General features: G+C 52.9%; 1 protein-coding gene and 1 long non-coding RNA gene across 2 annotated transcripts in view; one reads left to right on the plus strand and one right to left on the minus strand.

Moving 5' to 3' along the window:
• Positions 1-8,802: 8,802 nt before the first annotated feature.
• LOC116952749 (interleukin-17 receptor A-like) overlaps positions 8,803-27,419 on the minus strand; it is a 28,610-nt gene continuing 9,993 nt past the window's right edge. The window contains exons 7-15 of the mRNA XM_032972358.2: positions 25,747-25,886; positions 23,879-23,953; positions 22,674-22,728; positions 20,713-20,876; positions 18,897-18,968; positions 14,271-14,313; positions 13,226-13,327; positions 12,585-12,617; positions 8,803-10,952 (exon numbers count right to left, since the gene is read on the minus strand). Of these exons, the coding sequence (XP_032828249.2) occupies positions 10,051-10,952; positions 12,585-12,617; positions 13,226-13,327; positions 14,271-14,313; positions 18,897-18,968; positions 20,713-20,876; positions 22,674-22,728; positions 23,879-23,953; positions 25,747-25,886 (1,586 nt within the window). The 3' untranslated portion in view covers positions 8,803-10,050. The remainder of the gene's footprint in view (positions 10,953-12,584; positions 12,618-13,225; positions 13,328-14,270; positions 14,314-18,896; positions 18,969-20,712; positions 20,877-22,673; positions 22,729-23,878; positions 23,954-25,746; positions 25,887-27,419) is intronic.
• On the plus strand, positions 20,854-27,144 carry LOC142931081 (uncharacterized). The gene is made up of 2 exons (XR_012947088.1): positions 20,854-21,015; positions 23,675-27,144. It is a non-coding gene; the product is annotated as an uncharacterized LOC142931081 (long non-coding RNA).

The following is a 27,419-nucleotide window of genomic DNA, read 5'->3' on the forward strand; positions in this document are numbered from 1 at the left end:
CGCCTGCTGTGTATTTGGAGTTTGCCTCTTTCTGCCCGTGGTCGCGTGGATTTTTCTCCGGGTTCCCCCGGTTTTCCTCTCCACATTTAGAATCAACATCACCACGCGTTTAGAATATTTGTCTGCTAAATGTCCACGTGATAAGCCCACCTCGTTGAGCTATCAATTATGATAGCCAGGTCGCTTCTCAAGAAGAGCTGCATGCATTGCTCAGTGAGCCTTACCTGGTAAATAAAAAAATAGTTTTATAACATATCCTGCCCAAGCCTGCTGACTTTGCTACGATTGAATATTGAAACATCCCTTTGATGTCCCAACTCTCATAGCCTCGCATAAAATACCGAACCATTCTTTGGGAAAGTAGCTGTTAGCTTTTGGAAGGGGGGCACGCTTCAGCTGCGCCAGTTATTTTTTTTCTTCCTTCCCCGAGATTCAATCCACATCCAACCATCGTAGGTTAAGACTGTAAAGGGTTTGTCGTGGCATCGGGGTGTTGTTAAAAGGTCTATAAATGCTGTGGAGCGTTATTAAACAATTACATTTCCTTAATAGAGGAAACATTAATTATTACTAATCTATTATTTGAAAACAATACCCCACCCTCCGCCTTTGATCTCTACACCTGATTTGGTTCCGTGATGCTGGTTGATGTAATTACCAGCGAAACGTCGGACTACTCAGATAGTAAATGTGGATTTACTCTCCAACACACCGGTGGGCTGAAATAGTCACGAATTGCCGCCTTTTGTTTACGTAACAAATCCTTTACTAATTTGCTGTGTCGGCTGGTGGAGGGTTACCACACAACATTTATACTCACAGCGATCTCAACCCCAAAACCTTTATTGTGAATAATATTGGTCGCGAAAGCCGCCTACGTGTTAAACTTTTATATATAGTATACTTAAAAAATTATTCCTACGTGTGCGACCTTGCGTGGCAGTGCGTGTGGATGCGAGTCGTGCGCTCGCGTCTAACGTTCCATTGTGAAGTTTAACAATGCATGCGCATCGAATCGAGGGTGCATCTCTCCAAATGCTTTATTATTTTTTGTTTTCCGCAACAAAACAAGTAAAAGCGACAATGATTTAATAGCAAGACGTGTGTTTCCAGCGCCAGGCCCTCCGGGAGTGATAGCACAGGCGTCTTCAAAGTAGGCTGTTCCGTGTTCGATTCCCAAACGTTAATCGTTCACGTTATATATACGTTCGTTTCTGACAGATAAGCGCAGCGTGCTTGCCACGGATGAACCAACAATGCCTCGCTGAGCTCGTCAAGTAGCATCACAGACCATCAACTATCACGCGAACTCCGCTCACCATCCTCGCAGCAGCAGCGGCAGGCCTCTGGCTGAGCCATCGAACAATGAGCGGTGGTCACCGCACCGCGCGCTTTCAAGAGGCGTCTCTGGTTCGTAGCGCAGCTGCGCGAACCGCTACCCTACCGCTTCTCTAGATGGGCAGCAAACAACAACAATATCCCGCCACTCGCCACGAAGTGACGGCGACGTCATCACGGCGCCTGTGCCAGGCTCGGTGCACTTAACGACCACGTGAAGTATTCGAACGCCCGCTGACGCGAGGTCACGGCGCAGACCCAGGTGCCATGGGCAGCAGAGGGCAGTGTAGGGCAATAAATTGTGCGTCCATTGTGCTGGGTACAGCCACGTGTTTTAAAAAAAAAATTCTATCTACGTGACTTTACCGAAAGAACCAACGAATATACAACCAAACTCTCTCTGGCTTCACCAACTCGCACTGATCATCATCATCACCGCTGTGTGCAGTCTGGTGAAGCAATTGCTGAGTTCAACCAAACTCCCTTGTTTCACCAACTCGCACTGATCATCATCATCACCGCCGTGTGCAGTTTGGTGAAGCAATTGCTGAGTTCAACCAAACTCTCTCTGGTTTCACCAACTCGCACTGATCATCATCATCACCGCCGTGTGCAGTCTGGTGGAGCAATGCCCATGGCCAATACGGAGTCGGGGGGAGGCCCTCAACCAGCAGTGGATTGACGAAGTCCGCACATGTGCGTGTTATTACGCCAGCCAGACTCTCGGGCGTTTAACCTTACTGCTTGTAACGATGCGTCATCACGTGAATGATTTTGATGTACAGCACAATAGTTTTGGTTCCTCATAACTAAATATAATGCTGTGCGTATATACATTGAGGGCCTCTCTTATGTCTTCGTCTTACCGGTGCTGGAGGCCAAAGGCCGCCAAGTGGCGAACAGTACAAGGACCATGCAAGCACCGAATCATGAACAGCTTGTGTTCAGCAGCTATATCTATGGTTTTCAATTGTGCAAAACAAAATGCATGCGCACATATGCGTAGGGTTTTCTGGAACAAGGTAAGTTGTAACGTACCTGCTCGTGCTTAATTAGTTCTTTCGATGATTTACCTTCTAAAAAAAATCTGCCCATGTCTCGCACCCCCAGAAAGGGCATCTCGCACCCCCTAGGGTGCTGCAGCGTGCAGCCCCAGCCGAACAAGAACCACACTGCCCTAGGATACACTCGGCACAGATTTCCCAGAACGGCGGCAGGCGTCCTCAATAGGAGGGACAATCCTCGGAAACCCGGGACGGGTGGCAACCCCCGAAGCCAGCAGCACGGCTCGGCACGCCGCGTGCCCTGTTGGGTGACATCGCTGCGTGTTTGCTCGTGAGCGTCTTGAGTGGACGGCGGCCCTCGGGGGGTGGGGGGGGTTGAGACGAATGCCGGGTGGCCACATCGCTGCTGTCAAGCAGGGGCGCCACGGGCGGCTAGGAGATGTTAACTACCTCGCCTGGAACGCAGGAGGCCGTGGGGTCGATCACGACCCTGACGCCTGCTGCTGCTGTATATTGGGAGTTTGCGTGTCTCTCTCTCACGTGTTAAACTGATCTCTCTCTCATCACCATCAGGGTGGCTGGGAGATGTTCACTACCTCGCCTGGCATGCAGGAGGCCATGGGGTCGATGCCGACCCTGACGCCTGCTGCTGCTGTATATTTGGAGTTTGCGTGTCTCTCGCATGATCATCATCACGGTGGCTGGGAGATGTTCACTACCTCGCCTGGCATGCAGGAGGCCGTGGGGTCGATGCCGACCCTGACGCCTGCTGCTGCTGTATATTTGGAGTTTGCGTGTCTCTCTCTCATCATCATCACGGTGGCTAGGAGATGTTCACTACCTCGCCAGGCATGCAGGAGGCCGTGGGGTCGATCACGACCCTGACGCCTGCTGCTTTATATATTGGGAGTTTGCGTGTCTTTCTCATCATCATCAGGGTGGCTAGGAGATGTTCATTACCTCGCCTGGCATGCAGGAGGCCGTGGGGTCGATCCCGACCCTGACGCCTGCTACTGTATATTTGGAGTTTGCGTGTCTCTCTCTCATCATCATCATCACGGTGGCTGGGAGATGTTCGCTACCTCGCCTGTGGTGCAGGAGGCCGTGGGGTCGATCCCGACCCTGACGCCTGCTGCTGTATATTTGGAGTTTGCGTGTCTCTCTCTATCTACCCGGGGTCGCGTGGATTTCTCTCCGGGTCCTCCGATGTTTCCCTCATTTAGAATCAACGTCACGCGTTCAGAATATTTGGCTGCTGCTATAAGTTTCCACGTGATGATGATGATGATAAGCCACTTCGTTGAGCTATCATTTTCGATCGCCAGGTCGATTCTGAAAAGTTTAGGTGTCTATCGTTACAATGCAAGGTCCTACAGCCAGGCTCACAGCCACACACACTGTGAATACAGCCAGGACACACACACTGTTAATACACCCAGGACACACACACTGTGAATACAGCCAGGACACACACACTGTGAATACACCCAGGACACACACACACTGTTAATACAGCCAGGACACACACACTGTGAATACACCCAGAACACACACACTGTCAATACAGCCAGGACACACACTGTTAATACAGCCAGGACACACACACACACTGTGAATACAGCCAGGACACACACACTGTCAATACAGCCAGGACACACACACACTGTGAATACAGCCAGGACACAACCACTGTGACTACAGCCAGGACACACACTGTTAATACACCCAGGACACACACACTGTGCATACAGCCAGGACACACACACTGTCAATACAGCCAGGACACACTGTGAATACAGCCAGGACACACACACTGTGAATACAGCCAGGACACACACACTGTGAATACAGCCAGGACACACACACTGTGAATACAGCCAGGACACACACACTGTTAATACAGCCAGGACACACACACTGTTAATACAGCCAGGACACACACACACTGTCAATACAGTGTGTGTGTGTGTCCTGTTAATACGAATGAGCTTTGCCTCGTGATTGAAACATGAGGGCGGGGCAGGCATCTCCGTCAACTCAACCTCACGGAAGCCAACGACCCAACCACCAAAGTAATAGAGCAGGTTGGAGTACCTTTCGAAAGCTGAACTTAACACGTCAAGGTGAACGTCACCACGATGAACCTTAATTGGGGGCGAGCTGTTAAATCAGTGTCGTGTGTTACGACACAGCTCAGAAGACAAAGGCACCTGACAATTTTTTAAAAAAAATTGCAGTGCAAAAATCTGAAACTTGCACGGGGAAAGCATGAAGGAGCACGTCCAAGGAATGTTAATGAGTGGTTCTGTGAGATCCGCTTCCACGGGCCCATTCCCTCTCGCACGACTGGGATTATGGGAACCCCGCTGTGCGACAGTGGATTCTTAATCTCGCCGCGACGCCGATAGGGGAATCGTGATGAAGTCGAGGTGGAAAAAGACAACGTCAATATAACTCCATAACAGAGGGTTTTTTTTTGTGGGGGGGGGGGGGGGTAGATCGCGTAAATATATAAATGTGTTGTTAAACCCGCCACCACCCGACTCGGGTCAACTTGTCAGGGTTGTCACGTCGGGTTGGTCGCGAAAGCCTACGTGTTAAATCAATACCCCCCCCCCCCGCCCGCTCGCCGACTCGTTTAACTATAATTTACTAAACAAAGATGAATAAGCAACGTGTAATTAGTTTTGACGCAGGGCAGGCAGAACGCTCCAAGCTCGCCGTGCCGACACGCGGCTGTCTCGCGCTTCGCCGTCTCATGTTGAGCGGCCACGATTTGTAAAAAAATTAAAAAGCGAAGTCTCGTGCTCGGGGTTTTTAGTTTAAAACGAAACAACATTTGTTGTGTTTTCGCCACGGCGCTCGGTGAGCGAAAGGTCGCGGGGTTTCATGCGCGGGGTTTGCGCGACCTCGTCACACACGCCCGGCGGGAGTGGTTGGGGTGGTTGGGGGTGTTTGGGGGGTTGGTGGTGGTGGGGGGTGATGGTGGGGGGGATGGTGGTGGGGGGTGATGGTGGGGGGTGATGGTGGGGGGTGGTGGTGGGGGGTGGTGGTTGGGGGGATGGTGGTGGGGGGTGATGGTGGAGGGTGGTGGTAGGGGGTGGTGGTTGGGGGGGATGGTGGTAGGTGGGGGGTGATTGGGGGGGTGATGTTTTGCAGGTGGTGGTGGTTTAGGGGGGGTGGTGGAGGGTGGTGGGTGGTGGTGGTGGGTGCTGGTGGGTGGTTGGTGGGTGGGTGATGGGGGTGGTAGGTGGGGGGTGGTGGGGGTGGCTGGGTAGGTGATGTTTTGCAGGTGGTGGTGGGTAGTGGGGGTGGTGGAGGGTGGTGGTGGGTGGGTGCTGGTGGGTGGGTGCTGGTGGTGGTGTAAATGAATGGGCGTGCGAATCGCCCAGCAAGCTCCCACACCGGATTCGAGGGGTCGCGGCCCCACACCGATGTCCCCCCCCCCTCCTGCGACACAAACAACCGCCCGGACCAGCGGCACGGTTACGTTTGAGAGCGAGGGGGAAAGGCCCTGGGGGCTGGTGGAGTTTTGGTTGGTGGGGTGGGGACCTTATTTGTATATTTAATTCCTTCCCTTGTATTGTTTTACCACCACCCACAATCAATGCCAAACATTCCATCGCTATCCTTCTTTTACTAATACGATTACTGACTAACGCGCGGCTAATGCAGGGTGCTTCAAAACAATGCTCACACTTACATGGGACTGCCGTTTTTAATGGAAATAGATACTGCTACGCCGTAACGTGATAACAAATGTAATGTTCATGGCTTCAAAAAGTCAAAGAGTCTCTCCACTCGTTCGCCATCGTTGTCAACACGTGGCACGGAATCTTCTCTCGGTAGCCTCCAGAGCCCGGCGGCACATTTCTCGATGTGTTGTTGCAAATTCTCAAAAGTGTTCACATTTTTTTAAAGCACCCCGTATTAAAACTATTAGTCTTTGATTCTTTCGGTAAAGTCACGTAGAAAGAATAAATAAATAAATAATAGCATACGCCGTTTCGATTGCAACACAAGTAATCGTCATCAGGTACGAATGAATGATGAAAATAATGCAATACAACACAGAGAGTCGGCTGACACAACGATCAACACCTTACCTGGTTGATTACGTCCTTCCAAAGATTACTAAATTTGAGAGAGAGACAAAACACAGGCACGCAGACACATAGACACAAGCAGAGAGACAGACAACACAGATCCCCCATATAGCCTTAACAGACTGTAGGGGCAAGTGCTGTTAGCGAGCACCTATTAAGGCCGGAACGGTACACGAGGGGGTGGGTGGCCAGCACCACGCCCGACCGCCTTTGTCTCCCTAGTGGCAATGTTTACACACCGCACCAGGTACTCATTTGAGGCTGAGTCGACCTAGGGGAGGCCCGGGACCGGTTCAGATAATCGTCATTGGTGTTGGCCGTGAGCGGGAATCGAACCCGGGTCGTCAGGTTCACAGCGCAGCGCGCTAACCGCTACACTATCGCTGAGAGACATAGAGAGACATACACATCGGCACACAGAGAAACAACGCCTCAGTCTTATTTTAGGCGTGTAAAGTCCACTGGACTGTAGATCTCTTTTTCGGAAGTGACGCTGGCCATCACAAATGATAGCGCAACGGAAGCAGCTTTTTATCATCATCATAAACACGTGACGTTGATTCTAAATGTAAAGGGGAAACACCGGAGAATCCAGAGAAAAATCCACGCGACCACGGGGGGAGAGAGAGACGCAAACTCCAAATATACAGCAGCAGCAGGCGTCAGGATCGGGATTGAATACACGACCTCCTGCATACCAGGCGAGGTCATTAACATCTCCTAGCCACCGTGGTGCCTTATTGATGTAGAGAATAACAACTGTCATTTTCCATTGGGGCGGCTGAACCAGGCGATTGCATCTGGGCCAGGGAGTAGCAGAGTGGAGCATCGCTGTGACGATGCCTCCTCCTCATCCTTCGTGTGTGCAAGTCGGGCATTGGAGTCGTCTTGCGCTCCGTGGCTCTGTTCGGGCCGGCCAAGGTCTTTGCACACTGCGACTGCGTCACTGAGTTTGCGCGTCTGCTGCTGCTGCTGCCGCGGTGTGTACGTTACACGTGTGTACGTTGAACTTCTTTCGCACCTTACGCAGCCAACCGTGCTTATCGGAGGTGCGGGGGGAGGGACAACAGACTAAACGCAAGAAGCAGTACCAAAGGAATGCGCCTTCAATCTTGATGATTTAAAACTGCATAGCTCCAACGGCTTCCTAATGTCGGAGGGAAGAGCGTTCCAGACGGCCGCATGAGCGCCACGCGATGCGGTGACCGCCACCGCCTTTGTCCGATGGGAAGCCAAAGCCGCTACCGCCGCTGCTGCTGCTGGGGATGAGCGGTTTGTGTGCAATGGATGATGCGCAGGGGCAGGGGTTGTGGCCCCAGAAGCTTCGCTGACGATGGAAGCGAGGGTAATCTCTTTTGCGGGGGAGGCGTTCGTAACTTCATCTCGGCTATTATTCACCTTGCTTCTTTCAGTTGAGTTTTTTAAAAAATCTTTCTAAAGCTGACGGAGGAATAGCAAATCTAAATTGACGTAAAAAGAAACAGCGGTATAATTTTCGGCGCATGACTGGGTAAATTTAAAAAAAACCTTTCGAGGTGAATTCCTGCTGCTCAAATGAGCATTGAGGCAACGCTCATCTCCTGTCTACAGCCCTGGGGCCAGTGGTGGAAATTCCACGTTACTATGGCGGGGGCGAGTCGCTCCATCAGACAAGCACCGTTGACTTCATCGCAACAGTGGTACTTATTTTATCCACCCTGGAGGGATGACCGGGCCGCAGGATTTGAGTCTTTCCATGGGACAAACATTTCATAATGATCAGCCACGGCCGATCCACTGCTGGATGAAGGCCTCCCCCCCGCCACCACCTCCCCAAACCGTCGCGAGCTCTCCCCGCCGCCGTGCGTTGGGGCAGTCCGTCGCGCTGACGAGCACGCCGGCTGATTTCACCGCTCCGTCCCAGGCGCGTTTTGAGCCGTCGCTTGCATTGCTGGTTTGAGGTGAGCCCTGGAAAATGATTAAAGGGTGGCCCCAACAGTCAGGACCACATTGGGTTATTCCATTTATTTTCAGACTGGCTTTTAAAAAAAAAACACACATTTTTTAATTGTTTTTTCTGTAAGTTATTTTTATTGATTGATTATCATTATTAATTGCCATACGTGTCTTCTTACTTCTCAGACGACACATTTACTCAACTCGACCAAGAACCCTGAATGCATTGAGACAAAACACAATTGTTGAATTTCGATTTAAAGCTTTCGTGACTGCAATGATTCATCTTCTTTGGTTCTTTCGGTAAAGTCACGTAGAATGAATTATCAATTTATTATTTTATTCTCATTCTACGTGACTTTACCGAAAGAACCAAAGAAGACAATTGTTGAATGTTCACAGATCACACACCTGTAATGTTTTATATATAATAAAAGTTCTCAATGAGTTTTAAAAGATAATTCATGCATTCGTGTTTATGGAATTCTGTTTGAACATTAGTTAAGATAAATGAGATAACCCTCTATCGTCTTCTTGTTGAACTTCTTTCGCACCGTACGCAAGCCAGCCCGTGATATGCAACACAATAAATAAATACACGGTAACATTTCGGCCTGTAAACAGGCTCCGCATGGTCTTACACGTGGAGACAACAACGGGGGGAGCTTGTTAACGGTCGACGGCGATACACTGGGACACCCCCCTCCATCACTCCACCACCCCTGAGTTGATTCCCGTGATTATAATTCCCGTAATAATTATTGTCCAGTGTTGATAACGGCAAATTCTGTAATTATCCTGAAGCCCTTTCCCACTGGCACAATCGAGCTGAGCCAAGACGGTGCCCTTCAACCGTCTCGGGCGGTTTTTTTTCCAACTCCATATTTTGCCGTGCCGAGCCAGAACCGAAGCACGCTCGGCCCGGCCTCACAAGGCAGACGTCTTGAATCTTGCTGGGAGGAGGGAGGGGGGGGGGCAAGCAGAGCCAGGGGGCGGGGCTAACGACGAGTTCAGAGTTCATCACGCGTGACGTCAGGGGAACGGCTCGGCTTTGGCAGTGATACAAAAAAACCAACCCGGTTAGAAGAGCTTTATAGTTCATCGGATTCCTCCAGTATAAATACATATTCGGATTCTGGCTCGGCACAGCCCCCGGCACGGTTTGGTTGTGCAGTGGGAAAAAAAAGAGGTAGTGGTGTCTCTTGGTGTTGAGGTATTTCTTTGTTTCAACTTCACTGGCAAACTACTAAAACATGGCTTCATCAAGCACTCAACAAACCTCAATAAACTTCCAAAATAAGTATCGGTCGCAGGGAGGCGGGAGAAGGGAGGCGGGAAGGAGGAAGGAGCGAGGAAGAGGAGGAGGGAGGAGGAGGCTGCCGTCAATCGCCGACCGAGGCAGCCCGGTGCCAAGAGTTTTGTTCACGTGACGTCAAAGTCACCGCAGGGGGGGGCCCACTTCCACGCTTTTGGACGCTTCACCAGCGTGCTGGTGAATCACCAGCACAGTTGACGGTTCCAAGAAGGTACCAGCACGACCCGTTCTGTTCAGACCGTTTGCTCGACGGCTCACGCTGGCGCGAGGCGCGGCCGCATCGGTGGCCAGCCTTTCCTGGGGGGGGCGGCCGCGAAAGGCGGGCCGCTCACTCAGTTCCGGTTTTTCTGCGTCACGTGGGGCAGGGGCCGCCGCGCCCTTTCTCGCTCCGCTGCTGGACGAGCTGCAGGAGCTCGGCCCGGGTCAGCCTGAATCCGCCCACCTCCAGCGCGGCCGGCTCGAGGCTGCTGTAGGCGCTGTCCGTTTCTCCATCGCCGCCGCCGCTCGGATCCGGCAAGAACGGCCACATCTGCAGCTTCGTCTCCGTGATCGCCGTCCCGGGGAAATCCGCGCCCGCCGCGGACCTCTCGGCGGCGGCGTCCGTGGCGAGCGGCGGAGTCGCCCCTCCGCCTCGTCCGCTCGCCCGCTCCCGCGCTTTGGAGATCTCGGCCAAAAGCGCCGCGCCTTCCGGCGTCTCCCGCAAGCGCCGCCCGCCGCCGCCGTCCCGGACCGAGCCGCCGCCCCCGATCGCCGCGCTCAGCCTACCGAGGTCGCCGGGCAGACGGAAGATCCGCGCCGAGCGCAGGCACGAGGGCACGTCCCCGCCGTCGACGCACACCGCCACCATCACGTTCGCGCTCCGCCAGGCCGCGTCCTGCTCGCACAGCAGCCGCAGCGCCGGCGTGAAGAGGTCGCCCAGCTCGGTGGCGCCGCCGGCGTCGTCCGAGCTCGCCGGATCGCCGGCGCCGCCGCGGCCGGCCGGGGGATGTCGGAGGCCGCGCATCTCGTCCCAGCGGCGCCGCGCCGCGCCGGACGCCAACACCACGACGGCGCCGCCGCTCAGCTGGCACCGCTCGAGCCGCCCGGCCAGCCAGGGCCCCGGGCCGAGGCGCGCCACCTCCCGCTTCTCCCACGCGTCCAGCGCCACCTCGGCGCCGCAGCGGCGGCGCAGGAACGTCGCCAGCGCCCCGACGAGGGCCAGCAGCGAGGATGGCGGGCGGTCGGCGCCGTCCTCGTGGGCGTGGAGCAGCAGCACTGCGGGGGGAGGGGAACGCGGAGGGATGGGTGGGTGTCGCCGTGGTGGCTACGAGATGTTAACTACCTCGCCTGGTGTGCGGGGGGTCGTGGGTTTGACGCCTGCTGCTGTATTTTTGGAGTTTGCGTGTGTCTCTCTCTCATCACGGTGGCTAGGAGATGTTAACTACCTCGCCTGGTGTGCGGAGGGTCGTGGGTTTGATCCCGACTCTGACGCCTGCTGTATATTTGGAGTTTGCGTGTCTCTCTCTCTCATCATGGTTTGCTAGAAGATGTTAACTACCTCGCCTGGATTTTTCTCCGGGTCCGCTGGTTTTTCCCTCCACATTTAGAATCAACATCGCGCGTTTAGAGTATTTGGTTGCGATACATTTCCGTGTATATGACGCTTCATTGAGCTTTGTGGCCAGGTCTGAAAAAAAGAGCTATATAGCTCAGCGGGTCTTACCCGGTAAAATAAAAAATAGTTTTTAGTTTTGTTGCAGAGGTTCGCGGTTCGAATTCGGTGGCCGCCCTGGTTAACACAACGGTGGTGGTGGTGCGGTTTGAACCATGCCAATGCTACGTCATCCCCAGCGTTCGAAAAATTACACCGCAAATGACCCACTTGGGATCACACACACAGCAGCATCAGCAGTATCAATCATCGACCCCCCCCCACCCCCCGACTGGCATAACTCGTGCTCACTTGGCAGGCCAGGTGCCCAAGTCACTTCGTGCCACACGGGGGGACAGCGCTAACGTCGCAAACCCCTCGTCATCGCCGATGGTACAGACACACAGACGGACAACGTGGCGACCGGCAGACACACGGAGGCACGGATACACGGAGACAGACGCACACGGACACACAGAGAGACGCACACGCGGCCAGACAGAGCGTTCCGGCGTGCGTGCGTGCGTGCGATTGCTCCCACGCTATCTATGGGGCGTAGCCGTGGCATCCGTGGGTCACAGCTGGGCCTGCTCCGGGCCGACCGACCTTCGCAACGCACGTTCTGGACGACCACGGTCGCACGCTACCGGCGAGTTTTTAACGCTCCGCTTTGCGCGTCGTCAGGCACGCGCTTCGGCCTCGTGGAAGATCAAAACCCCCGGGGGGGGGGGGGATCTCCTGGCGTCGGCTCTTTCACAGCGAGGCGTTCGTGTTGTTGTACTTCCCGTGAATGACGGCGACGGCGGCGGCAGCGGCAGCTATCGGTGCGCGCACGGTCGCGACGACGCGTCGCCGGGGGGTTGGGGGGGGTAACGGAATGGTCGTTCAAGCGGTTCGCTCCACATCCCTCGATGAGCGCGATTGGCTACGCGCACGGCGGTGCGAAAGACGTTCAGCGTACGTACGTACACAGACACGCGCGCACACACGTACCCACACGTACGCACACACACACACGTACATACACGTACACACACACGTACACACACACACACATACCCACACGTACGCACACACACGTACAAACATACCCACACGTACGCACACACACACACATGTACACACACACACGTACACAAATACCCACACTACGCACACACACGTACCCACACGTACGCACACACACACACGTACATACACGTACACACACGCACACACACACGTACATACACGTACACACACACACGTACACTCACCCATTCGGCTTTCTTTGGCGCCGCCAAAAAATCCTGCGACGGAAAAAAGAGAGAGAGACGGAGAGAAAGTAGCACCGGGTCAGCACATGTCTCCATCGTCATCATCACCATCATCACCATCAGCAGCAGCAGCAGCCATGATCAAGTTCACTGCTGGATGAAGCCTCCCCATGCTGCCGCCCCCACCGCCACCACCTGCCTCTCGCGACTCTGCTACCATCCACCTCCTGGCAAAGGCACGCGAGCCCATGTTGTATCTCCATCTCCCTCCGTTGCTTGGACGCCCCCCCCCCTCCCCCACGCACAGGGCGAGTGGAAGGGAGAGTTAGGGATTGAGTGGGCGAGCGGCAGGGAGGGCGAGCGGCGGGATGGGCGAGCGGCGGGGTGGGCTAGCGGCGGGGTGGGCTAGCGGCGGGGTGGGCGAGCGGCGGGGTGGGCGAGCGGCGGGGTGGGCGAGCGGTGGGGTGGGCGAGCGGCGGGGTGGGCGAGCGGCATGGTGGGCTAGCGGCGGGGTGGGCGAGCGGCGGGGTGGGCGAGCGGCGGGGTGGGCGAGCGGCGGGGTGGGCGAGCGGCGGGGTGGGTGAGCGGCGGGGTGGGCGAGCGGCGGGGTGGGCGAGCGGCGGGGTGGGCTAGCGGCTTACGTCCTGGTGCGTGGCCCAGCGAGGCTCCCAGTGCGGTGAGTAGGGCGCCCGCGAGCACTACGGCACCCAGCGCCAGCAGCGGAACCCAGCGCCAGCGTGGCACTGAGCACAGGGAGAGACGGCGGGGGGAGTGGTGGGAGGGGCGGGGGGTGGAGATGTGGGAGAACGACATCGTCATTTTCATCTATCTCCTAATCATCGCCATCAATGCCACCGTGTTCATTAGCATCATCATCATTGCCGTCTTCAGTATCACCGGCATGACCCGTAATTATCATCATCATCCTGATACAGGTTGTCTGGGTTAGATAGCGTAAACAGTACGTGGTCAATTCGTTCCTAGTACGGCACACCGGGGCGTGATGGAGAGCAAGGCCACAACATTTACAAACTTTGCTCTTCAGCACACAATCTGCGTGCTGTACTCGTGACGAATTTGCCACGTTCTGTTTACGTGACAACCCTTACTCGTTGGCTGTGTCGGGTGGTGGCGGGTTTAACGACACAATTACATATTTACGCTATCTAACCCAAAAAAAACTCTATTATGGATGATATTGGTCGCGAAAGCGTACGACGTGTTAAGCATCATCCTCCCTTTCATCGTTATCATCAATATTATTGTTTTCACTACCGTCATCCTCACTACCACCTTCATCGTCACGATCACCATCACCTTTTAACGTCGTCGTCATCAACGCCCTTTGTCGCTCCACTGCTGGATGAAGGCCTTACCGACCCGTGTCAGTCGTGGCCGAAGACTGACCGTACTTCACCACGCTGGTCAGTGCCGGTTGGTGAAAGCGGCGGGCGGCATCGGTAGGGGGGGGGTCGGTGGGTCGGCGGGGGGCAGGCGGCGGCCCGGGACCGACATCGCGATCTCACTCGCCACCGACGTGACCCGCGGCACCGATGCGAAGTTACGTTTTGTAGAACCGCGCGTGCGTACGTGCGGTTCTACGAAACGCGCAGTGCACGTGCGCACGTGCGAGAGGATTCCTCACGCCCACCGGCGGACCAATTGCGAAAGAAAGTGCCGACTCACCGCACACGACGTCGCTCGGCGCGTAGAACTTGTCCGCCTGGAGCTGCGATGGCAGCGATGGTGGGAGGAGGGGGGGGGGAGAAGAGACAATAAATCACGTTGAGCAGGCGAGCGAGCGAGCTCACACCCACGGAACCAGAGTCCGGCCACGCCGCATTCCCACGGCCGCTGCTGGGCCAGGTACAGCCCTGGGCAGCTCCGTTCCTACACCATCCCTTAGTCACTCTACACAGAGACCCATACGCTTACAGAGACTCATACACTTACACAGAGACCCGTACACTTACAGAGACCCATACACTTACAGAGACCCATACACTTACAGAGACTCATACACTTACAGAGAGACCCATACACTTACAGAGACCCATACACTTACAGAGACTCATACACTTACACAGAGACCCGTACACTTACAGAGACCCATACACTTACAGAGACTCATACACTTACAGAGAGACCCATACACTTACAGAGACCCATACACTTACACAGAGACCCATACACTTAATCAGAGACCCATACACTTACAGAGAGACCCATACACTTACAGAGACCCATACACTTACAGAGACCCATACACTTACAGAGAGACCCATACACTTACACAGAGACCAATACACTTACAGAGACCCATACACTTACAGAGACCCATACACTTACACAGCGACCCATACACTTACAGAGACTCATACACTTACACAGAGACCCATACACTTACAGAGACCCATACACTTACAGAGACTCATACACTTATAGAGACCCATACACTTACAGACACCCATACACTTACAGAGACTCATACACTTACAGAAACCCATACACTTACAGAGACCCATACACTTACACAGACTCATACACTTACAGAGACCCATACACTTACACAGAGACCCATACACTTACACAGAGACCCATACACTTACAAAGACTCATACACTTAGAGAGATCCATACACTTACAGAGACCCATACACTTACACAGAGACCCATACACTTACACAGAGACCCATACATTTACACAGAGACCCATACACTTACAGAGAGACCCATACACTTACAGAGACCCATACACTTACAGAGAGACCCATACACTTACACAGAGACCCATACACTTACAGAGACCCATACACTTACAGAGACCAATACACTTACAGAGACTCATACACTTACACAGAGACCCATACACTTACAGAGACCCATACACTTAAACAGACCCATACACTTACAGAGACCCATACACTTACAAAGACCCATACACTTACAGAGACCCATACACTTACATAGAGACCCATACACTTACAGAGACTCATACACGTAAAGAGACTCATACACTTACAGAGACCCATACACTTACAGAGACCCATACACTTACACAGAGACCCATACACTTACAGAGACCCATAAACTTACAGAGACCCATACACTTACACAGCGACCCATACACTTACAGAGACTCATACACTTACACAGAGACCCATACACTTACAGAGACCCATACACTTACAGAGACTCATACACTTATAGAGACCCATACACTTAGAGACACCCATACACTTACAGAGACTCATACACTTACAGAGACTCATACACTTACAGAAACCCATACACTTACAGAGACCCATACACTTACACAGACTCATACACTTACAGAGACCCATACACTTACACAGACCCATACACTTACACAGAGACCCATACACTTACAGAGACCCATACACTTACACAGAGACTCATACACTTACAGAGACTCATACACTTAGTGAGATCCATACACTTACAGAGACCCATACACTTACAGAGACCCATACACTTACAGAGGCCCATACACTTACAGAGACCCATACACTTACAGAGACCCATACACTTACAGAGACCCATACACTTACAGAGACCCATATACTTACAGAGACTCATACACTTATAGAGACCCATACACTTACAGACACCCATACACTTACAAAAACTCATACACTTACAGAGACCCATACACTTACAGAGACCCATACACTTACACAGACTCATACACTTACAGAGACCCATACACTTACACAGAGACCTATACACTTACAGACACCCATACACTTACAGAGACCCATACACTTACAGACCCATACACTTACAGAGACCCATACACTTACAGAGGCCCATACACTTACAGAGACCCATACACTTACAGAGACCCATACACTTACAGAGACCCATACACTTACAGAGACCCATATACTTACAGAGACTCATACACTTATAGAGACCCATACACTTACAGACACCCATACACTTACACAGAGACCTATACACTTACAGAGACCCATACACTTACACAGAGACCCATACACTTACAGAGACCCATACACTTACAGAGACCCATACACTTACACAGACTCATACACTTACAGAGACCCATACACTTACACAGAGACCTATACACTTACAGACACCCATACACTTACAGAGACCCATACACTTACAGACCCATACACTTACAGAGACCCATACACTTACAGAGGCCCATACACTTACAGAGACCCATACACTTACAGAGACCCATACACTTACAGAGACCCATACACTTACAGAGACCCATACACTTACAGAGACCTATACACTTACAGACACCCATACACTTACAGAGACCCATACACTTACAAAGACCCATACACTTACAGAGACCCATACACTTACACAGAGACCCATACACTTACACAGAGACCCATACACTTACAGAGACCCATACACTTACAGAGACCCATACACTTACAGAGATCCATATACTTACAGAGACTCATACACTTATAGAGACCCATACACTTACAGACACCCATACACTTACAAAGACTCATACACTTACAGAGACCCATACACTTACAGAGACCCATACACTTACACAGACTCTTACACTTGCAGAGACCCATACACTTACACAGAGACCTATACACTTACAGACACCCATACACTTACAGAGACCCATACACTTACAGAGACCCATACACTTACAGAGACCTATACACTTACAGAGACCCATACACTTACACAGACTCATACACTTACAGAGACCCATACACTTACACAGAGACCTATACACTTACAGACACCCATACACTTACATAGACCCATACACTTACAGAGACCCATACACTTACAGAGACCCATACACTTAAACAGAGACCCATACACTTACAGAGACCCATACACTTACAGAGACTCATACACTTAGAGAGACCCATACACTTACACAGAGACCCATACACTTACAGAGACCCATACACTTACACAGATACCCATACACTTACACAGATACCCATACACTTACAGAGACCCATACACTTACACAGAGACTCATACACTTACAGAGACTCATACACTTACAGAGACTCATACACTTACAGAGACCCATACACTTACAGAGACCCATACACTTACAGAGACCCATACACTTACAGAGACCCATACACTTAGAGAGACTCATATACTTACAGAGAGAATCATACACTTACACAGAGACCCATACACTTACAGAGACCCATACACTTACAGAGACCCATACAATTACACAGAGACCCATAAAATTACACAGAGACCCATACACTTACAGAGACCCATACACTTACACAGACTCATACACTTACAGAGACCCATACACTTACACAGAGACCCATACACTTACACAGAGACCCATACACTTACACAGAGACCCATACACTTACACAGAGACCCTTACACTTACAGAGACTCATACACTTAGAGAGACCCATACACTTACACAGAGACCCATACACTTACAGAGACCCATACACTTACAGAGACCCATACACTTACACAGATACCCATACACTTACAGAGACCCATACACTTACACAGAGACTCATACACTTACAGAGACTCATACACTTACAGAGACCCATACACTTACAGAGACCCATACACTTACAGAGACCCATACACTTAGAGAGACTCATATACTTACAGAGAGACTCGTACACTTACACAGAGACCCATACACTTACAGAGACCCATACACTTACACAGACTCATACACTTACACAGAGACCTTTACACTTACACACACCCATACACTTACACAGAGACCTATACACTTACACAGACCCATACACTTACAGAGACCCATACACTTACAAAGACCCATACACTTACAGAGACCCATACACTTACAAAGACCCATACACTTACAGAGACCCATACACTTACAGAGACCCATACACTTACACAGAGACCCATACACTTACAGAGACCCATACACTTACAGAGACCCATACACTTACATAGAGACCCATACACTTACAGAGACTCATACACTTACAGAGACTCATACACTTACAGAGACCCATACACTTACACAGAGACCGATACACTTACACAGAGACCCATACACTTATAGAGACCCATACACTTACAGAGACCCATACACTTACACAGAGACCTATACACTTACAGAGACCCATACACTTACCGAAACCTATAATCTTGCATAACTTCGACAATGATAATGATGACGATGATCACGACGACGATGATCACAATGACGACGATGATGACGACGATGACAATGATGATGACGATGATGACGACGATGATGACGACGATGACGACGACCACGCATCTCACTCACCATGACGCATATCTCCCCCTGGTCCTCGACTTCGGGGTTCAGCGCGAACCCGAGGATGATGGAGCCGTTCTCCTGGTGAGGACAGAAGAAGTTGGTAACAGGACGAGGAGGAGGGAGAGGGGAGGGGGGGAGGAGGAGTCAGCAGCCTCGCATCACGCGGGGACTCGAACTCATTCCTCCGCAGTCCCCGGGAGCCGAGACGGGAGGTGACGGCGGGAGGGCACACAGAGCTGGGCCGCAGGGAGCCACGGGGGGGGGGGGGGGGGGGGAGGCGAGGAGGTTATAGGGAAGACATCGCACGGGCACGCAACGTGTGCACTTGCAGGGCGCTGGCTGAGACGCTACAGCAACTCATGCCAACCACTCCGATGCCCCTCCACATCTCATGCCAACCACTCCGATGCCCCTCCCCATCTCATTCCAACCACTCCGATGCCCCTCCCCATCTCATGCCAACCACTCCGATGCCTCTTCACAACTCATGACAATCATTCTGATGCCCCTCCACATCTCATGCCAACCACTCCAATGCCCCTCCCCATCTCATGCCAAGCACTCCGATGCCCCTCCCCATCTCATGCCAACCACTCCGATGCCCCTCCCCATCTCATGCCAACCACTCCGAGGCCCCTCCCCATCTCATGCCAACCACTCCGATGCCCCTCCCCATCTCATGCCAACCACTCCGATGTCCCTCCCCATCTCATGCCAACCACTCCAATGCACCTCCACATCTCATGCCAACCAATCCGATGCCCCTCCACATCTCATCCCAACCACTCCGGTGCCCCTCCCCATCTCATGCCAACCAATCCGATGCCCCTCCCCATCTCATGCCAACCAATCCGATGCCCCTCCACATCTCATCCCAACCACTCCGATGCCCCTCCCCATCTCATGCCAACCAATCCGATGCCCCTCCACATCTCATGCCAACCAATCCGATGCCCCTCCACAATGGCATGTACTGATATTTTAGTGCACACAATCGACGTGTGTTACAAGAACAATCAGCTTGTATAATATACGCATGCATACTCTTTGGTTCTTTCGATAAAGTCACGTAGGTTAAAAAATAAAATAAAGTTAATAAAATCACGACGTTTCCGAAGCAACCCAAGCCTCCGTCATCAGGTGGGATAGTCACAGCGAGAAGTAATTTGCTGTAGCGGAGGATTGTGTTTGCTTCCGAAACGTCGTGATTTGATTAACTTTATTTTTCACCTACGTGATTTTACCGAAAGAACCAAAGAGTATGGATCATTGCAGTCACGAAAACTTCAAATCGAGAAATACGAATGCACATTGTACGTTGATTGCCATATAAATAACCCAACCGGCATTGTAAACCTATTGTCATTCATTAATCCCCCCCTGTCTCATGTCACTAAAGAAGTGCTCACAAGTGATGTCATCACATCTACTCCTCTATTTAAGGAACGAAACAGGAGGAAATTATCCACAGATCTGGCTGTCGCCTGATGATACTGGTTGTAATTACTGGTGAAACGTCGTACTCAGATTATAAATGTTATGGCTTGGCTCTCCAACACACGGCTGTGCTGTACTAGTAACGAATTTGCACGTCCTGTTTACGTGACAAACCTTAACTAATTGGCTGTGTCGGGTGGTGGCGGGTTTAACGACCCATTCATATTTACGCGATCTAACCCAGACAAACCGGTACTACGAGTGACGATGACATTCATGATGATGACGATGACAACGGCGACGATGATCGCGATCACTACGACGATCGGCGATCGTGACCACGCCGCCGCCGCCGCCGGCGCTGACGAAACCGTTCCCGCCTCACCTGTCTCTCGGCGGTGGCGCTGTCCACGGCCGTGTCGCGCCCTCCCCGTCGCACCAGCAGCGTGGCGCGCACCTCGTACACGCACCTGCGCAGCAGCCCGTCGGCGCGCAGCGTCACGCCGCCCGGCGCCCGGCTCAGACGCAGCGCCCCCCACTCCGCCGTGACTGCGGCAAGCCGACACCGCAAGGACAACCCCGCGGTCATTGTCGTCGTCGTCGTCGTCCGTCCGTCCGTCGTGGCGAGATCCGACCGTGTCCGTCCGGTGCTCGCCGAGCTCCTTTGGCTTCCGTGTTTGCCGAACGGGTACGTTACAAGGTCGCGCTCATGACACGCACGCCACTAATGAGTAGCCGGGGGGGGCTGTAAACCATCGCCACACCAACTCCGCTCGTCATCCTCGCAGCAGCAGCAGCAGCAGCGGAGGCTTTTGGCTCAGCCAGCGAACAAAGATGGCGGTGGTCACCGCGTCGCGCTCTTTCAGATGCTTCTAGATGTGAAGCTTTCGTGGCTGCAAGGATTCATACTCTTTGTTTTTTTCGGTAAAGTCACGTAGCTAAAAAAATTAAATCACGACGTTTCGGGCGCAACACAAGCGTCCTTCTTCGGGTGGGGGACAACGTAGCAAAAGCACAAACGCTTAAGTGTGTCTCAGAGATGGCTGTGACGAGGGATTATATAGTCGCGGGGCATGGAGAGAGGGAGGGGGGGGGCATGGTGAGTGTGGGAGCGGGGTGTGGGCTGGAAGGTGAAATTGGTAAGCCAAAGGGAGCGCTGGGAGGCAACAACTTGGGCCGAAACTGGGGCTTTGTGATGTCGGCTGGGAGGTGAAGTTGGGAAGTCGACGGTGCGCTGGGAGGCAACGACTTTCAGATGCGCTCCGGCGGCCGTCCGGAACGCTCTTCCTTCCGATATCCGGAAGCCATTGTAGATACGGCACTGTTACATCGTCATCAGGATTGGCAGAGTCATTTCTTTTGGAACTGCTTTTGTCTTCTTGGTTCTTTCGGTAAGGTCACGTTGCTTTACCGAAAGAACCAAGAATATGAATCACTGCAGTCACGAAAGCTTTAAATCTAAATTTAAATCAAAATTAAACTGCTTTTGTCGTTTAGTTTGTTGTTCTTCCCCCGCACCTCCGATTAGCACGGTCGGCTACGTACGGTGCGAAAGAAGTTCAACGTGCTGTACGTACACACATTGAAAGCTCAGCACGCTGATCAACAACAGTGGCCTTAAAATAAAACATGTATATCAGTACAGCAAGCGGGTTACTACGAACCTATTTCCCGCGAAGTTGCCCATTCCCTCTTGCGAATAGATTTTTCTCAATTCAGGGTGGTTTAAAACACGAGCAGTGGAATGACCGTGCATGCGCACGTGCATGCGTGTGCATGCACGTGCGTGTGCATGCACGTGCGTGTGTGTGCATGTGCATGCGCGTGCGAGCATGTGCATGCGCGTGCGTGTGTGCATGTGCATGCACGTGCTTGTGTGCATGCGCGTGCATGCATGTGCATACGCGTGCGTGTGTGCATGTGCATACCCGTGCGTGTGTGCATGTGCACGCGCGTGTGTGCATGTGCACGCACGTGCGTATGTGCATACGCGTGCGTGTGTGCACACGCGTGTGTGCATGTGCGTGCGTGTGCATGTGCATGCGCGTGCGCGTGCAAGCATGTGCATACGCGTGCGTGTGTGCATGTGCATGCACGTGCATGTGTGCATACGCATGCGTGTGTACATGTGCGCGTGCGTGTGTGCATGTGCGTGCGTGTGCATGCGCGTGTGGGCGTGCGTGTGCATGCGCGTGTGTGCATGTGCGCGCGTGTGTGCATGCGCGCGTGTGCGTGCATGCGCGTGTGTGCGTGCGTGTGCATGCACGTGTGTGCATGTGCGTGCATGCACGTGTGTGCATGTGCGCGTGCATGCGCGTGTGTGCATGTGCGCGTGTGCGCATTCACCGTTCTCAAAGGGACATTTCTGGATTCGCAACGAGCTCTCCCTCGTAGCGTAGACCTGGGCACACACACAAAGACAAAGATCCCCCGTATAGCCTTAAAATACTGTTGGGCCAAGTGCTGTTAGCGAGCACCTATGAAGGCCAGGACGGCACACGATGGGGTGGGTGGCCAACACCACGCCCGGCCGTCTTTGTCTCCCCAGTGGCGATGTTTACTACACACTGCACCAGGTACTCATTAGAGGCTGAGTCGACAACAACCTCCACCACTACAACCACAACAACAACCACAACAACCACCACAACAAACACAACAACCACCACAACAACAACCACCACCACCACAACAACCACCACAATAGCAATTACTACAACGACAACTACAACAACAATAACCACGACCACAACAACCACAATTTCCACAACCACTACAATAGACACCACAGCCACAACAACAACCACAACAACAACAAGCTCAGGGACTGCTGGGACAGCCAGGGCAGGATCAGCGATCCCAGGACTCCTCGGAGTGTAGATGCAGTGGGAGGTTCTGAGAGCATCGCGGTGGCTATGAGATGTTGACTACCTCGCCTGGTATACAGGAGGTCGTGAGTTCGATCCCGACCCTGACGCCTGCTGCTGTATATTTGGAGTCCGTGTGTTCTCTCTCGTGGTGATTGCGTGAATTGCTCTCCGGGTTCCTCCGTCGACATTTAAAATTAACATGCGTTTAGAGTATTGGGCTGCTATAAATTTCCACACGATGAGCCACTTCGTTGAGCTATCATTTGTGGTCAGGTCGCTCCTGAAAAAAAGCTGCATAGCCGAGTGGGGCCTTACCTGGTAAAAAAGAAAAATAGTTGAGTTTTACTTGTGTACATATATTTTAAGTGATTTGTCTATCTTTCCTATACTTCACTCCTATCGTGTTTTTGTATTGTTTGTTGTTGTAACGTTCTGACCCCGTGCCCCTTCTGGACATCTATCAAAAACTGTTTACAGTTTTAGCACGGTGCCACGTGGCTCTTGAAGCAATGAGAGCTGAGCCGGGCCATGAACAGGGCTGGCACGGCACGTGTCTGGCTTCCGAAGGGCCGTTGGAAAGCAGCGGGAGTTGTCACCACCACCACCAACGCCGCAGCTGCCATCGCCGCCGCCACCATCGCCACTGCTACCACCACCCCGCAACCCCCACCACCGTCTCACCTCGACGCAGAGGCAGGGCATGGCTTGCTCTATGATGAACTCGCTCGAATTGCTGCTCCCTGTCAGGGTCCGAATCTGTGGAAGGGAACGACCGTGGGAGCGTTTTCACCGCTCCGTCTGGATTGCTCCTGCAGTCTACATAAAGATTCCGATTCTGAAATTCCAGCGCGTGACTAGAGCCCAGTCTTAGAGCCATCGGGGCTCTACGTTAAGTGACCACAGCCCAGTCCCCAAGCCTCTGGGCTCTACGTTAAGTGAACCCGGCCCAGTCCCCAAACCTCTGGGGCACTACGTTAAGTGAACCCGGCCCAGTCCCCAAGCCTCTGGGGCTTTATGTTAAGTAACCACAGCCCAGTCCCAAAGCCTCTGGGGCTCTACGTTAAGTGAACCCGGCCCAGTCCCCAAGCCTCTGGGGCTGAATGTTAAGTGACCACAGCCCAGTCCCCAAGCCTCTGGGGCTCTATGTTAAGTAACCACGGCCCAGTCTCCAAGCCTCTGGGGCTCTATGTTAAGTATCCACGGCCCAGTCCCCAAGCCTCTGGGGCTCTACGTTAAGTGACCACGGCCCAGTCCCCAAGCCTCTGGGGCTCTACGTTAAGTAACCACGGCCCAGTCTCCAAGCCTCTGGGCTCTACGTTAAGTGAACCCGGCCCAGTCCCCAAGCCTCTGGGGCTGAATGTTAAGTGAACCCGGCCCAGTCCCAAAGCCTCTGGGGCACTACGTTAAGTGAACCCGGCCCAGTCCCCAAGCCTCTGGGGTTGAACGTTAAGTGAACCCGGCCCAGTCCCAAAGCCTCTTGGGCTGAACGTTAAGTGACCACAGCCCACTCCCCAAGCCTCTGGGGCTCTACGTTAAGTGGCCATGGCCCAGTCCCCAAGCCTCTGGGGCTCTATGTTAAGTAACCACGGCCCAGTCTCCAAGCCTCTGGGCTCTACGTTAAGTGAACCCGGCCCAGTCCCCAAGCCTCTGGGGCTGAACGTTAAGTGGCCATGGCCCAGTCCCCAAGCCTCTGGGGCTCTATGTTAAGTAACCACGGCCCAGTCTCCAAGCCTCTGGGCTCTACGTTAAGTGAACCCGGCCCAGTCCCCAAGCCTCTGGGGCTCTACGTTAAGTGAACACAGCCCAGTACCCAAGCCTCTGGGGCTCTACGTTAAGTGAACACAGCCCAGTCCCCAAGCCTTGGGCTCTACGTTACGTGAACCCGGCCCAGTCCCCAAGCCTTGGGCTCTACGTTAAGTGGCCACGACCCAGTCCCCAAGCCTCTGGGCTCTACGTTAAGTGAACCCGGCCCAGTCCCCAAGCCTTGGGCTCTACGTTAAGTAACCACGGCCCAGTCCCCAAGCCTCTGGGCTCTACGTTAAGTGGCCACGGCCCAGTCCCCAAGCCTCTGGGGCTCTATATTAAGTGATCATGGCCTAGTCCCCAAGCCTCTGGGGACTAGGCCATGAAAGCACCGTGGTCTGTGACTCGAGAAGAGCTCACACAGGAAAAGAAATCTGCGCAGCCCCCCCCCCCGCCCGTGCGACGCCATGCAAAAATGGGAAGTATGACTCAGACCACGAAGACAACGAAGATGGAACGTTTTGACGAGTTGGCTTATCAGCGAGATGTTAACTCCCTCGCTTGGTATACAGGAGGTCGTGGATTCGATCCCAACCCTGATGCCTGCTGTATACTTGGAGTTTGCGTGTCTCTGTCTGTCCCCTTGGTCACGTAGATTTTTCTCTGGGTCGTCCAGTTTTTTCCCCTCCACATTTAGAATCAACATCACGCGTTTCAGAGTATACGGCTGTTATACATTTCCTCGCGATGCAAAACCGCCACTTCCATTGAGCTATCATTTGTGATGAGGGGGAGGGGGCGCTCACGGGTGCCGCGCCGGCACAGCTGGCGAACGTGAGGTGGCACAGCCGCACGTTGTATTCCGGGCGAGGGTCAAAGCTTCGGTAGGACACCAGCAACCGCCCGGGCGTCGCGTTGACGGCCAGGCTGACGAGTGCCGTCCACTCTGCCCCAAACCGCACACGAAGGCAGAGGTCAAACCGCCACCCGTTGCGGGCCTACGCAGGCTCGCCGTTAGCGAGCACCTATTAAGGCCGGCGCGGTGCACGGGACGAACGTACGTATGTACGTTGAACTCATTTCGCACCGCGCGTAGACAACCGCGCTAATCGGAGGTGCGTGCGGGGGAAGGACAACAAACTAAACGCAAACAGTAGTTCTGATTAAATTAGTTTTCAATCTGGATGATTTAATTGTGCATAGCTCCCAGTGGCTTCCTAACATCGGAAGGAAGAGCGTTCCAGACGGCCGCAGAAGCAGCGCATCTGAAAGCGCCGCGAGCGGTGCGGTGACCACCGTCTTTGTTGCGATGGATAGCCAAAAGCCGCCGCGACTCAAGAGTCAGATCGAGAAAGTTATCCATGGGGTGAAGGCAGTCCGACTGTTCACCGGTGTAAAGCCCACCGAACGATGGGCTCTTTTTCAGAGGCGACCTGACAGCTCGGCTTATGTGACCATCACGCCTGGGGATTTACAGTAGCAGCCAAATAAACTCAAGGGTGGCGTGACATTGATTCTGAATGTGGAATTGATTGGGGGGGGGGGACAAAACCGGAGGAGGAACCCGGGGAAAATAATCCACGCTACAATCACCATGGGGGGAAAAAGAGAACACACGGACGCAAAGTACAGGGTGCTTCACAACAATGTTAACACTTACATGGGAGTTACGTTTTTAAATGGAAAAAAAACCGAAGATTATACACTGTAACATGATAACAAATGTAATGTTAACAGCTTCAAAAAGTCAAAGAGTCTCCACTTGTTCGCCATCATTGTCAACACGTGGCCTGGAAGCTTCTCCAGGTGATCTCCAGAGCCCAGAGGCAGCACATTTCTTGCGGTATTGTTGCAAATCCTCCGAAGTGTTCACATTTTTTTGAAGCACCCTGTGTACAGCAACAGGCACTGTCATGGTCCAGGGTTGAACCCACGACCTCCTGTGCGCCAGGCACGGGGGATAACATCTCCTCGCCTCTGCGGCGGCCATGACATTTCAAGGCTTTCTAAACAGTGCCCTAGATTGAACACTAATTTTCGATTGAAAACTCATTTTTAATTGAAAACTCATTCCTTTAGAACTGCTTGTTGTTGCGTTTCGTTTTTTGTTCTTCCCCTACCCCCCGCGCACCTCCGATTAGCATGGTTGGCTACGTACGGTGCGAAAGAAGTTTAACGTACATACATTAAAAACGTTCAATGTATGTTCTCTGGTAAATATCAAAAACATACCAAATGTTTGCATTTCAAAGGGGGGGGGGGGGGGCAACTGCCGGCCACGGCCCTGCTCCCCTCACCTCTTCGGTGCTTGTGCCAGGCGAGGTGCACCGTGTGGCCATCGCATGACGGCTCTCTGGTAGGTCATGGGGACAGACCCAGGTGTTACGGGTTATCAGCACAGACTATTGGGGCAAGTGCTCTTGGCGAGTAGCACCTGTAAGAGGGTCAGTGGCCAGCACCACGGCCGGCTGCCTTCATC

The sequence above is a fragment of the Petromyzon marinus genome, chromosome 48, assembly GCF_048934315.1.
Source record: "Petromyzon marinus isolate PM22_M1 ecotype Great Lakes invasive population chromosome 48, UKy_Petmar_22M1.pri1.0, whole genome shotgun sequence".
NCBI classification, from domain to species: Eukaryota; Metazoa; Chordata; class Hyperoartia; order Petromyzontiformes; family Petromyzontidae; genus Petromyzon; species Petromyzon marinus.